The sequence below is a fragment of the Capricornis sumatraensis genome, chromosome 13 (assembly GCF_032405125.1).
Source record: "Capricornis sumatraensis isolate serow.1 chromosome 13, serow.2, whole genome shotgun sequence".
NCBI classification, from domain to species: Eukaryota; Metazoa; Chordata; class Mammalia; order Artiodactyla; family Bovidae; genus Capricornis; species Capricornis sumatraensis.
In genome coordinates this window covers 11,023,805-11,037,570 of record NC_091081.1, presented here as the reverse complement: position 1 = coordinate 11,037,570, position 13,766 = coordinate 11,023,805, and the positions used below count along the sequence as shown (strand labels likewise).

At 38.8% G+C, this 13,766-nt stretch overlaps 1 protein-coding gene across 2 annotated transcripts in view; it reads left to right on the top strand.

The window, feature by feature from the left end:
- Positions 1–13,766, top strand: part of ME1 (malic enzyme 1) — a 207,518-nt gene that overhangs the window by 161,627 nt on the left and 32,125 nt on the right. For both annotated transcript variants that reach the window (XM_068985213.1, XM_068985214.1), the window contains exon 7: positions 5,292–5,401. In XM_068985213.1, the coding sequence (XP_068841314.1) occupies positions 5,292–5,401 (110 nt within the window). The remainder of the gene's footprint in view (positions 1–5,291; positions 5,402–13,766) is intronic.

Genomic DNA, 13,766 nt, shown 5'->3' with positions numbered 1-13,766 from the left:
GGAAAAAAGTAAAGATGTGGGAAGGAGGACATGGCATGTTTGAGAGTGGAGGAAAGTGGTGCGGTGGGGACAGGACTTACCCTGGAATACAGGGAGAGATGAACCAATTTAAAAGATAACATTTGATGATAGGCCCTTGAGTTTAAGGAATTTGGGTGTCATCATCAAAGCAGTCCGCTCTGAATTTTGAGCACAGAAGTAGCTGGAGGAAGTTGCTATTTATAAAAATTTGGCAGCTCTGTATCACATGCTTGAGAGAAGCAGAGAGACCAATAGACTTTGCAGCCCTAGCAGGAGCAAGACTAATTTCTTTGGCTACAGTAATATTTAAACAGTAAAAATGTTGTGTGCTAAGTTGCTTCAGTCGTGTCTGACTCTGTACGACTCTATGGACTATAGCCCACCAGTCTCCTCTGCCCTGGGATTCTTCAGGCAAGAATACTGGAGTGGATTGCCATGCCCTCCCTCCAGGGGATAGAACCAGCATCTCTCATGTCTCCTGCATTGGCAGGTGGGTTCTTTACCACTAGCGCCACCTGGGAAGCCCCAGAAATGATAGGAAATAGTAATTAAATGAATAAAGTGTGTTAAAAATAAAAAGATAGTAAGACAGTAGCTTTAATCTTTGGGTCTCTAAGACAGGGAAATACATCTTTTCATAAAAAAAAATTGTTGCGGTTGGGAGTCAGGAGACTACTTGGCTTTGGAAATGGTCCATGAAGATGATTGAGTTTCAGTAAGTGATCTGGGTTAGAAATACAGAATAGATGATTTATAAGAAGGTGTTTGTTTAAGTCTTGAGGAGACAGACTTCACCATGAAGAGGTAGGACCATAACAAACACTGAAAAATCAGACCTAAAGATGATGCTGTGAAAGTGCTGTACTCAATATGCCAGCACATTTGGAAAACTCAGCAGTGGCCACAGGACTGGAAAAGGTCAGTTTTCATTCCAGTCCCAAAGAAAGGCAATGCCAAAGAATGCTCAAAGTACCGCACAAATGAACTCATCTCCATGCTAGTAAAGTAATGCTCAAAATTCTCTAAGCCAGGCTTCAGCAATACGTGAACCGGTTTTAGAAAAGGCAGAGGAACCAGAGATCAAATTGCCAACATCCGCTGGATCATGGAAAAAGCAAAAGAGTTCCAGAGAAACATCTATTTCTGCTTTATTGACTATGCCAGAGCCTTTGGCTGTGTGGATCACAATCTGAAAGAGATGGGAATACCAGACCACCTAACCTGCCTCTTGAGAAATCTGTATGCAGGTCAGGAAGCAGCAGTTAGAACTGGACATGGAACAACAGACTGGTTCCAAATAGGAAAGAGTGCGTCAAGGGTGTATATTGTCACCCTGCTTATTTAACTTATATGCAGGTTACATCATGAGAAACGCTGGACTGGAAGAAACACAAGCTGGAATCAAGATTGCCAGGAGAAATATCAATAACCTCACATATGCAGATGACGCCACCCTTATGGCAGAAAGTGAAGAGGAACTAAAAAGCCTCTTGATGAAAGTGAAAGAGGAGGGTGAAAAAGTTGGCTTAAAGCTCAACATTCGGAAAATGAAGATCATGGCATCTGGTCCCATCACTCCATGGGAAATAGATGGGGAAACAGTGGAAACAGTGTCAGATTTTATTTTTGGGGGCTCTAAAATCACTGCAGATGGTGATTGTAGCCATGAAATTAAAAGACGTTTACTCCTTGGAAGAAAAGTTATGACCAACCTAGATAGTATATTCAAAAGCAGAGACATTACTTTGCCGACTAAGGTGCATCTAGTCAAGGCTGTGGTTTTTCCTGTGGTCATGTGTGGATGTGAGAGTTGGACTGTGAAGAAGGCTGAGCGCCAAAGAATTGATGCTTTTGAACTGTGGCACTGGAGAAGACTCTTGAGAATCCCTTGGACTGCAAGGAGATCCAACCAGTCCATTCTGAAGAAGATCAACCCTGGGATTTCTTTGGAAGGAATGATGCTAAAGCTGAAGCTCCAGTACTTTGGCCACCTCATGCGAAGAGTTGACTCATTGGAAAAGACTCTGATGCTGGGAGGGATTGGGGGCAGGAGGAGAAGGGGACGACAGAGGATGAGATGGCTGGATGGCATCACTAACTCGATGGACGTGAGTCTGAGTGAACTCCGGGGGTTGGTGATGGACAGGGAGGCCTGGCGTGCTGTGATTCATGGGGTCGCAAAGAGTCAGACACGACTGAGCGACTGAACTGAACTGCAATGAAACATAGCCACTATTCAGTCTTTTGCACTAGTTTAATTTTCTGATTAAATTTTATAAAACTTTTCTGTTGTATGTCTCCTTAGTTTTAGAACTTGGCATTATTCAAAGATACATACTTAAAGGTATATGTAATGACCTACAGTGTAACAGAAGAGAATCAGTCATAAACTTAAAGCTTACTTTAAACATCAGTCTCTTCCATATTGTCAGGCAGAGCTGAATGCAAATCTCCCCTCCTCAGCTTACCAGGAATCAAGGCTTTCCTTACCTATAAGACTGTACCTTGAGCTTAAATGAAAAGGTATTTGTAAGTTACATTCATCCAACAAATATTTGCTGAATACTTAATAGATTCTTTGGGAATATAATGACTTTAATTTTGAATTTTTCAGTTTGAGGTTTCTTCAAGTGAAATTATCCAGCTGATCATGAGATTTATAAGTTTCAAGTTCACAGGATAAGACTAGAAACATGCATTTGAGAGTCACTGTCCGTAGTGATTAAAACTACGAGTGGGACTGTATCTGTCAGGAGACACACACACACACACACACACACACACACACACCCGCACGCACACACACACACACCCGCACACCATGCTGTAGACCAAGGACAGAGTCATGGGAAACAGCAGTGTCTGCATGCTAAGGATTCCCTAAGGGAGAAAGGGAGAAAGAAGAAATGATCAGTGGTTTGTGGGAAGGCAGAGAAAGGCATGGTATCACGGAAGCCCAGGGAAAAGAGTTTCAAGAAGAAAGAAACAGAATTAGCGGAAGTGCAGCAAAGAGCTCTAGTCAGTTAAGGTTTGAAAACAGTGTTCCTTGGATTTTTGTTTCAGAAGGACTCTAATTTTAGAGCACACAATTTTAGTAGAGCTGTGAGGGTAGAAGGTAAATGACAGAGGATGGAGAACAATGTAAAACTATAAACTATTATTTCATGTACATTAAAAGGAAAGGATAGGAAAAACTTGTGGTCAAGACTTCTCATTTCTGCTTCTAATAAGGTCAAAATCAGCTGTCGATAAAGAGGAAGGAACTTGTCCAGAAGAATGTTGTTGTTGTTGTTGTTGTTCAGTTGCCAAGTTGTGTCCGACTGTTTGTGACCCCATGGACTGCAACATGCCAGGCTTCCCTGACCCTTCCTATCTCCTGGAGTTTGCACAAGCTCATGTCCATTGAACTGGTGATGCCATCCAACCATCCCATCCTCTGTCGCCCCCTTCTCCTTTTGCCGTCAATCTTTCCCAGCGTCAGGACCTTTTCCAGGAAGTCAGCTATTCTGTCAGGTGGCCAAAGTATTGGAGCTTCAGCATCAGTCCCTCCAATGAATATTCCTTTAGGGTTGACTGGTTTGATCTCCTTACAGTCCAAGGGACTCTCAAGAGCCTTCTCCAGCACCACAGTTCGAAAGCCTCAGTTCTGCAACACTCTGCCTTCTTTATGGTTCCGCTCTCACAACTGTACATGACTATTGGAAAAACCAAAGCCTTGGCTAGATGGACTTTGGTGGCATAGCGATGTCTTTGCTTTTTAACACACTGGCTAGGTTTGTCACAGCTTTCCTGCCAAGAAGCAATCGTCTTCTAATTTCGTGGCTGCAGTCACCATCCGTAGTGATATTAGAACCCAAGAGGAGGAAGTCTGACACTGCTTCCACCTTTCCCCTTCTATTTGTCATGAAATAATGGGACTGGGTGCCATGATCCTAGTTTTTTAAATATTGAGTTTTAGGCCAGCTTCTTCACTCTTCTCCTTCACCTTCATCAAGAGGTTCTTTGGTTTCTCTTCAGTTTTTGCCGTTACACTGGTATCACCTGCCTATCGGAGGTCCAGAAGGATACATTATAATAGATAGGAGAAAGGGGACTAATTAAGAAAGAAGGGATGAAAATGTGGGCACTGGTGGTGAGTTACCTTGAGCAGGAAGAGGAACACCTTGTTGACTGATGCCTGAAGGGTAGCGCTAAAGAGAGATGTGGGGTGCAGTGGCGGGAGAATAGTCGATGTTACTGTATTATGCCCTCATTATGCCAGGAAGTAGGAGAAAGTAAAGAGGTCAGGATCTTAAAGGACTGGCAAAGATTAGGAATAGTCTTTGCGTACAGTGGAAGTGGAAGCTGACCAAGGAAAAATAAAAGGACTCACACAAATGGAATGGCAGTGAGAGTCTAGCCGAGATTGGAGACCAAGTGTCTCTAAATCACCTAGCAAGGAGGTTCCTGCCTATAAGGCTTTCCCTGGCATTTCTCAGATACATGCAGTATCAATGGTGTTAATTTCTCTTGCCTTGGATGGCTAGGTTATGGATGGTCGTAAAAATAAAGGTTCAAACAGGTTAATTTCAGAAATAAAAACCTCTATACTTCAAAACTCAAAAGGTTTTTAACTGTAGCTACAGAACAAACACCAGAATCCTAGGCTAGAATTTTTATGGTTTCCAACATAAAATTCTAACTTTGTCTTTCACTATACCCTTGCATGTACCAAATATGACATTATAGCTAAATAAGGCTTCTTGCTGTTTTTTTAAAGATTTTTTTGTTTCCTAAATTTCACTTCAGTTACTTTCCTTCTGCTATTTACTCAGCTTGTGGAACCCTACATCTCTTTTGAAATAATGAGGTGATTAAAACTCAATTTGTTACCTGGTTTGTAAGCCCAGTAAAGAATGTTGCCTGTCTTCTCAGCATCTGTTATACCACTTTTATGTTACTTTTCATGTACTTCCATATATTTCAGAATATCTTAGTTTCTACTAACTTCTAAATTTCTTAACTGCAAGTACCATATTTTTGTCATCTTTGTAGCTTGTCACAGTGTCAGTGAAATGCTTTTTCTGTAGTAAGCATGTAGTAAATATTTACTGAACTTACATTATATTTCACATTTGTACTAAGTAGCAAGATGGGACCTTTAAAAGAAAATAACGTTTTGCCTTTTCTATAGGCTGGTGAGCTGAACTGAACTGATAGGCTAGTTTCAAAGGTTTATTTTTAAATGTTATCTCATTAACTTCTTCTAATGTGAATGTTTTGTCCCACAGGTATGGCATGAACTGCCTTATTCAGTTTGAAGATTTTGCCAATATAAATGCATTTCGGCTCCTGAGAAAGTATCAAAACCAGTATTGCACATTCAATGATGATATCCAAGGTAATCAGATTTTCACTGCATATGGATCAAGAACAATGTGCCTTGATATTAGTTCATAATTTTCTAAGGATTCAAATTCAGTAAAAAATGTGCACTAGATGCCTATGCAATGCCAGGAATTTTTTTTTTATGATTTCACACATCGTTTCTCATTGAATTCTACATATTTGAGAAAATTTCTCTGACTTTAGAATGTACTGTATTGTGCATGAGCTGGAGAAAGAGTGCCCTAGAATCTGATAAAAGCCCCAGTGCTTATGGCTGAACAAAGAATGAAATGTATGAAAATATATTATTCCTTGTGTAAAATGAAGAGTGTGTACACTTCCCTCTTCAACCTTCATCTCAATCAGCCACAGTTTCTAAGCGTCGCCACAAAAGAAGCTGCCTTTGTATACAGTGTGTACCAGATTCTGCTGTTTGTCTTTGATTGATTGTAGGTACTTGGCTGATACCTGCTTTTGTCTGAGTTGTTTTATTTTCCTCTAAAGTTTTGTTTTGCTCCTTTCTCTAGATCCACCTCCCCCAGACTGCTTCCCCAAATCTAAAACCTCCCAGTGAGAACCTTACTCTTCCTGTTTCGTGAAGGGCAGGTAGAATAAAAGCACAGGCAGAGTCGAAGGAGAAGGACCCGATGAGTTCTGACAACTGGAAAGGTCACACATAGACTTCCGTTGCACTAATCACAATGAACATTTTTCCCTGTTGACCTTACTTGGATTCTCAGCAGCTTTTAACATTGTGGACCCCACTCTCTTCCTTGAAATATTCTCTTCTGTTAACTTCCATGTCACAGACGCCGGCTGACTTTCTTCCTACCTTTTTGAATTTTTGCCTCCCCCCGCCCAGTTCCGTCCTTTACTGACTAGGTATTAAATGACAGAACACTTCAGCATTCAGTGCCAGGCCCTTTTCTCTTTGTTCTGTGTTATATGTTGAGTGACTCCAGGGTCACACATTTCATTAGCAGATTTATATCTCTAGCCCAGACTTCTTTGAATTCTAGGTCCATATACCCATTGGGTATTTCAAACTTCCTCTAGGGATATTTCAAAGTTATCTCATACTCAGCCTCCCACCATCAAACTCTTATTTCCACACCAAAGTTGACCTTCTCTGTGTGTTCTCTGTCTCCATGAATTCCTGATGTCTCTCTCTCCTTCACCTCTCTCTGCCAAATATATAGCCTATCACTCATCCTCCTGATTTTTAGCATTAAGTTGGATAGAGAAGGAAGTGAAGATACAAGGACGGATAGATAGGGCAAAAGGATCTAGATTCCCTATCTTTAATAAAGTTAAAGACTAGGTATAATGGGGATAATTGAACAAAGAACTGAAAAGGTAGAAGGTTACAGACCTTGTTGAGTGAGTTATTCTAATGTAGGTCTTCCAAGAAGAATTAGTTCTGAGTGATGGTAAGAACCGAGATACAACTTACGATGGGAGGAAGACAGGCAAAGATGAATGTCATTGAAAATGATGGGATCCAAGAAAAGTTTAAATGTAAAAGGAGGATAATATTTCTCTCATAGAGTTTTTATTGTGGACAAAATAGTTATTTGTGAAAATACCCTATCAACTGAAATATACTGTATAAGTATAATTTTTAAAATTTGCTACGCTTAAAGTTCTTTAGTATAACATAGCTATGTAAATATAATGTCTCTTTACATTTTGAACCACACTAACGTAATTGGTCTAATCTCTCTTTGCCTAACATCCTTCGTGATGCCGATTACATAATTTATCGTCATTATTGTGACAAAGATGCTTATGTTATTTCAGTTTTCTTCTTTTTGTATTCATTTTTTGAGTGTTTTATTTATGAGAAGTGAATGTGTGGAGGATTTCAGAGAGGAAATGATGGCAGTCTAATTTTAATGTGCTACTGCTCTGATTTGAAAATGCAGTGTCTAGTGATAGAACGCCTTTGATGCTATAGACAAAGGCTTTGTAGACCAGTGTCTCTAAGTCACTTACCTGTTCATTTCATTGTTGCCTCTAAAGTAGTCACCAGTTAAACTGTTAAACAAACCTATCCTGTCCTTTCTTTAATATTCTCTATCTTTCGATTTTGGGGTCTCACAGAAATGTCTGTGTAGAAGTTAAAAACCAGGACTGCATAATTTGAATCATTTTGCAGAATTAATAGGTATCAGAGTTCGGGTTAAGGAAAAGAACGTGAAATCCAAGTCATCAAACAAAATGAGCAATTAAGAATTAGGTTCAGCATTTCTGTCAACTGTCGTCAAGAATTTGGGAGTCAAGCCTTGGGCTGCCTCAGAGTTAAAGTCAGGAGCACAGGAAATAAGAGACAGATGCCGAGCCAAGGCCAAGAGCGCTACATGTGGAGTTGCCCTGAGAATTCACTGCAGAATATTCCCCACAGCAGGTTGCTACTGCGGAGGCGTTAAATGAATAGTTTTTCACCCCAGCTAATCAGTCTTCAAATATAATCTGCACACGCATAGTCTACGTTATCTCTGGATAGGTGTTTTCGTGTCCTGCGGCCTTAGCCAACAGAAAGTTAGGTTTGAGAAAATGGGGCTAATCTCTGACTAGAGAAGACTTTTGGCAAGTTATTGAGGTTCTGACTAGCCATGACCAAACCATTGTGTGCTTTCTTCTTCATACCGAAATAGTGTCCTTAGTGACGCATCTTCCCCGTATGTTTCTATTTTACCTTTTTAACCTCATGTTTTTACCATTTTGCCCACAAATGTAATACTTTCCTCACTGTGGGCATAGAAATTGCATTCTAGTGCCAATGAAAATAGTTATGTAACTATTACAGCCTTACCATGTAAATAAATGCTTTTAACTATACCCTTGGGGGGACTTTTTTCTTAACAGATGTGTTATTGAAATGTATTAGTTTTTTATGAAAAGTATTTGATTTTTAAAAAATACTTAAATTCTAGTATATTAATGATCTAAGATAATGTTAAATGATAAAGATTTTGGTTCCACTGTTATTTAGACCTTCATGCATTCTAGTTGTAAATTATTACCAACTAGAAAAAATGTGCAAATTAAATCTATTAAGGAATGGATATTTAATAATATAATCTGGAAACCATCAGATTTCAGCAAATTCAGATCAAAAGAATGACGTTTCATCCTCTGGTCATTTAAAATCATCTACAAAAAAGAGATTTTTTTTCTTCCCATAATACCCTCTCTGGAATGGCTATGTTCTGACTTGACATTTCTAAATATTTTGCATAGAAATTTTTGCCATGATAAACTAGTTTGATTACTAGTGATGACTGGTGATAAACTAGTTAGGATAAAGTAGTTAGGATTTTTTTTAAATAAGGTAATCTTGTACCAAATACAGTGTAAAGATCAAAGATAGATATGGTAGAACATTCTGCAAAGAAGGAGTACCACTGGCCTGAAAACATGTTTTAATGTTTAACCACACTAGGTTTTAAAAAGCATATTAGACAGCAAATGAGATACTCATTTTCTCTGTCATGGTGGCAAAGATTTTTCTTGTAATCCCAGCTGTTAATGATGCTTTAAAAAATGAACACTCTTGTACATCGATGGTGAGAATATAAATTGGTACAACTCTTGAGGAGTCGATAAGTGTCAAAAACCTTAGTCATAGGGAGATCTTTGATCCAGGATTTCTATTTTTAGAAATTTATCCTCAGTAAATGAAGGTGTGTGAAACAAATGTACAAAGATTTTTAGTTTATATATTTGTTTATTTAAAAAATTGAGATATGGTTGACATATAACATTGTATTAGTTTTAGATAAACAACATAATGGTGTGACATGTGTATTTATTGGTAAATGATTACTGCAATAAGTCAACTTAACATCTATCACATATAGTTACAAAGTCTTTCTTTATTGTGATCAGGACTTTTAAGATCTGCTCTTGTGCCAACTTTCGATGTACAGTAGAATGTTATTAACTTGGTCATTATGAGGTGTTATCCCCAGAACTTATTTGTCTTATAACTGGAAGTTTGTGCCTTTTTGACTTCCGTCACACTTTTTTGCACAACCCCCACCAATCTGTTTTCATATCTATGAGTTTGGTTTTTGTTTTAGATTCCACACGTAAATGAGATCATACAGTGTTAGTCTTTCTCTGTTTGACTTATTTCATTTAGTATAATACCCTCAAGGTCCATCCTTATTGACACAAATGATAAGAGTTTCTTTCTTTTTTTTAGTGGTTCAATAATATTCATATATGTATTCACATACATATTCCTATATGTATCTACTTCAGATTTTCTTTATCAGTTCATTTGTCAGTGGACACTTGGGTTGTTTCCATGTTTTGGCAATTGTAAATAATTCTGTCATGAACATAGATGAGCCACCCAGGTGGCACTAGGGGTAAAGAACTCGCCTACCAATGCAGGAAACATAAGAGACCTGGGCTCAATCCCTGGGTTGGGAAGATCCCCCTGGAGGAGGGCATGGCAACCCACTCCAGTATTTTTTGTCCTGAGCATCCCATGGACAGAGGAGCCTGGTAGGCTACAGTCCATAGGGTCACAAAGAGTCAGACACGACTGAAGTGACTTAGCACAAACATAGGAGGGCATATATTTTTTCAAGACGGTGATTTCATTTCCTGTAGCTAAATACCCAGGACTGGAATTACTGGGTCATATGGTAATCGTTCTAGTTTTAATTTTTTGAGGAACCTCCATACTGTTTCCCATGATGACTACAACAGTTTTCATTCCCATCAACAGTACACCAGCATTCTCTTTTCCCCACATCCCTGCCAACACTTGTTATTTTTTTTCTTTTTTTAAATACTGGAAATTAAGTTTATTCAGGAATAGAAGAGGAATTGCAATTTGGGAGACACATGCTGTAGCAAACTACAGGCAGGTCCCTTGTCTATTTGATAACAGCCGTTCAATCAGGTATGATGTGATAGCTTATTTTGGTTTTGACTGGCATTTCCCTGATGGTTAGTGATGTTGAACACATTTCATGTACCTATTGGCCATTTGTATGTCTGCTTTGGAAAAATGTCTATTTAGGTAAAGATATTTGTTGCACTGTTGTATTTATGGTGAAAATCATAAACCTTTTAAATATCAAAAAATATAGATTTGGTTAATCGTCACACGTTCATACTATGCAATATTTTAACTATGCAAAATAATATTCTAAAATATATTATTGATGTAAGATACAAAATATTTTGTGATAAAAAGTATATTAAAATAATAAGCATGGCACAAAATATTTTTTATAAATTAAAATTTTCTTGAATTTCCATATATCAGGTATAGAAAAAATTTGTGAGACTGTACATCAGAATGTTGAAAGTTATCATACCTAGACAATGGGATTATAGGTGACTTATTTATTATTAAGGTTAGCTAAAAAGTTCACTTGGATTTTTCTGTAAGATATTTGGTTTTGGTAACCCATTATTATTTTCTGTAAGATATTTGGTTTTGGTAACCCAATATTATTTATTATCTGTGCCAGTATCAACTTTCTGCCAGTATTCTTTAAGTAGGAGAAGAGGAAACATCCACTGAATCTTCTTTTCCATATGGTGCCCCTGTGCTCTTTTCCCTGGTAGCTTGCAGTAATGACTGATTTCTTACAGTCTGGGCACTCTCTAGAGATTAAACTTCTAGTTGCTTTCTAAACTTCCAGTATGTTGGGGGAGCCATTAGGAGAGGAAAATAGATCTGGGTTCAAGCTACTTCTTAACAAATTTGGGGGCAGCTTCCTGTGTGTAGTCTTTCTTTTTCTCCCCACTTCCGGAAGTACTTGGTGCCTCCTACACCCAGGCCTTTTGAGAGTTTTGCTGTGTCCGTCTGCTTCTTAGCAGCCCTCATGACTGGCCAAGAATTCACCTTTCTCTACTAATTCAGTTACCATCTGCCCTTTGGGCTTCTGGCTGCTGAAATTGTCTTTGTTTTTTCTGTTATTTTCGTAGAGCTTGTTGATGGGAAGGAAAGTTAAAGTATGTGTTCAGTCCCTGATTTTGCACTACTGGCCCTGCCTCCCTGTCTCTGCACTTGCTTTTCCTGCATAGTGTATCCTCCTGCCCAGGGTCCTGTACCTCTCTCATTCATCCTTCACTTCTGTGCTCAGGTGGTAGGTACACTAAACCTGATGTCCCTGCCTGTAAAGTCGTATCCGACTCTCTGCGACCCCATGGACTGTAGCCTACCAGGATCCTCTATCCATGGGATTTCCCAGGCAAGAGTACTGGAGTGGGTTGCCATTTCCTTCTCCAGGGGCTCTTCCCCAGCCAGGGATCAAACCCAGGTCTCCAGCATTGCAGGCAGATGCTTTACACCTGAGCCAGGGAAGCCCACTAAACATCCCTGCCTAAAGTAATTTACTCTTCCTCCTCCACCTTCTAGTTCTCATACTTCACCTGATCTGTGTATTTAGTAAAGCATATGAGCTTTAAAATGATTTGATTACACCTAATCCTTCTCTGGACTTCCCCACTGGCTCAATGGTAAAGAATCCACCTGCCAATGCAGGAGACGTAGGTTTGATCCCTGGGTTGGGAAGACCCCCTGGAGAAGGAAGTGGCAACCCACTCCAGTAACCTTGCCTGGGAAATCCTATGGGCAGAGGAACCTGGCAGGCTACAGTCTATGCGGTCCCAAGAAGAGTCAGCTATAACTTAGCGACTAAATGAAAACAACAACAGAGTCTTCTCTACTAGTTTTATATAGTAATTCTAATCAAATTAACAAACAAATTGCATGAATAGAAGTAATTCTTCTTTTCATAAAAGGTAAGACTGATGTTTAATAACCACAGCAGAAGGACAGCATAGCTGGTGACGACTTTTCACGTTAACGTTGAATACAAATATGAATAGAAGTTTTTATACTTTTAAGGTTGACTCTCTTTAGTATCTTGCTAACAGTGTTAATATTACGTACTCTTTAAAAGCGATAGTACAAAAGATAAACTTTAACCTGTCTGATTTACTAAAAGTCTATTTTTCAAGCTCAAAGCAAAAATTATTTTGAACAATTTATTGTGGAGACTCACATTTTTATGTAATAACAGCTTACCACATTTAGTCCCTTAATAGCAGTGAAGTTTAAGTCAAAATAGCACTAGGCGGTAGGACCAGGTTATGTATAAGAATCATGTTCAAGTTCATCTTTTGATAGTACTAAAAATATCTTTCTAGTTTTGTTAATTTTGTAAAGAGAAGCTTAGATGTTTCATTATGTCCTCAGGAAATATTATAGATATACTTGTAAATATAAGGCTCTGATATCCAGTATAGATAGAGACTTATTTTGCCTTATTTGGGGTAATGTAGTTGAACTTAAAACACTTTGATCTTTACTACAGAATGATGTAGCATGACCATATAAAAATAAGTCACACATTCTAGCTAGTATCTTTTGGAATATTTTATTCTATCTATCCTCAAATGCCCAGTTCTATTTAAAAATCAAAGCAAGAATACAACTACATTGATTGCTGATGTTACATCAACTTTGAGTGTTCAGCTGGTTGAAACTTGTGGTGGTGGCAGAATTTGTAGAACCCCCTAAAGTTTTATAATGTCAGAGATGGAAGGGAGCTTAGAGTCCCTCAAATTCAAACTTCTGGCCAATGTAGAGACAGCATGAAATGCTGTTTGTGAGTAAGTGTTCATCTAGTGACTGGAGAGTTACACCTCTTCCGTTAAAATTCTCTTTTCACCTGTTTAACAGCTCTAGTGAATCTTTTATAAAATAAAAAGACAATTTGTGCCACGTGGCATCTGGGATCCTAGTTGCCCATCAGGGATAGGACACGCACCCCTGCGGTGGAAGCACAGAGCCCTGACCGCTGGGGCCACTGGCCTGCCAGGGAAGCCCCAGATCTGCCTTGATGTGTGAGACAAAGATCATTCTTAATCCTGCCATGGTGTCTGTCCCACATAGATCAGTATTCCTTTTACTCAGGCTTTCTTTCTAAATAATATATTGAAAAGTGGCTTTTATATAATGTGTGACTTTCCCAATTCATAATTTGTTGCATAGTAGCGCAGAATTGCAAGGCTTTAATTTCTTTGTTCCTAAATAAAAAACATGCAAAAGACACACAGGTCTTCAGTAACTATCACTTAGAGTGATCTTATTTGTAACTACCAAATTCTGTAAGAAAGAAACAACCAAAAGATTGAAAAGAACGCATCTGCTGGTGGTGAAATGCTGAGTGCCTCTTTGGGAGCTGGCATGCATGACACTGCCTCATTGTGTCATTCATCAAATCTATTCCAATCTGATCCTTGTTGTTGGTGTTTTTAACCCAGTGAGGGAGTTTAAAGTTTCACTGGGCTTCACTACCCTTCTGAGTGATCTAGGAATCATAGGTAGGGTGTTACTT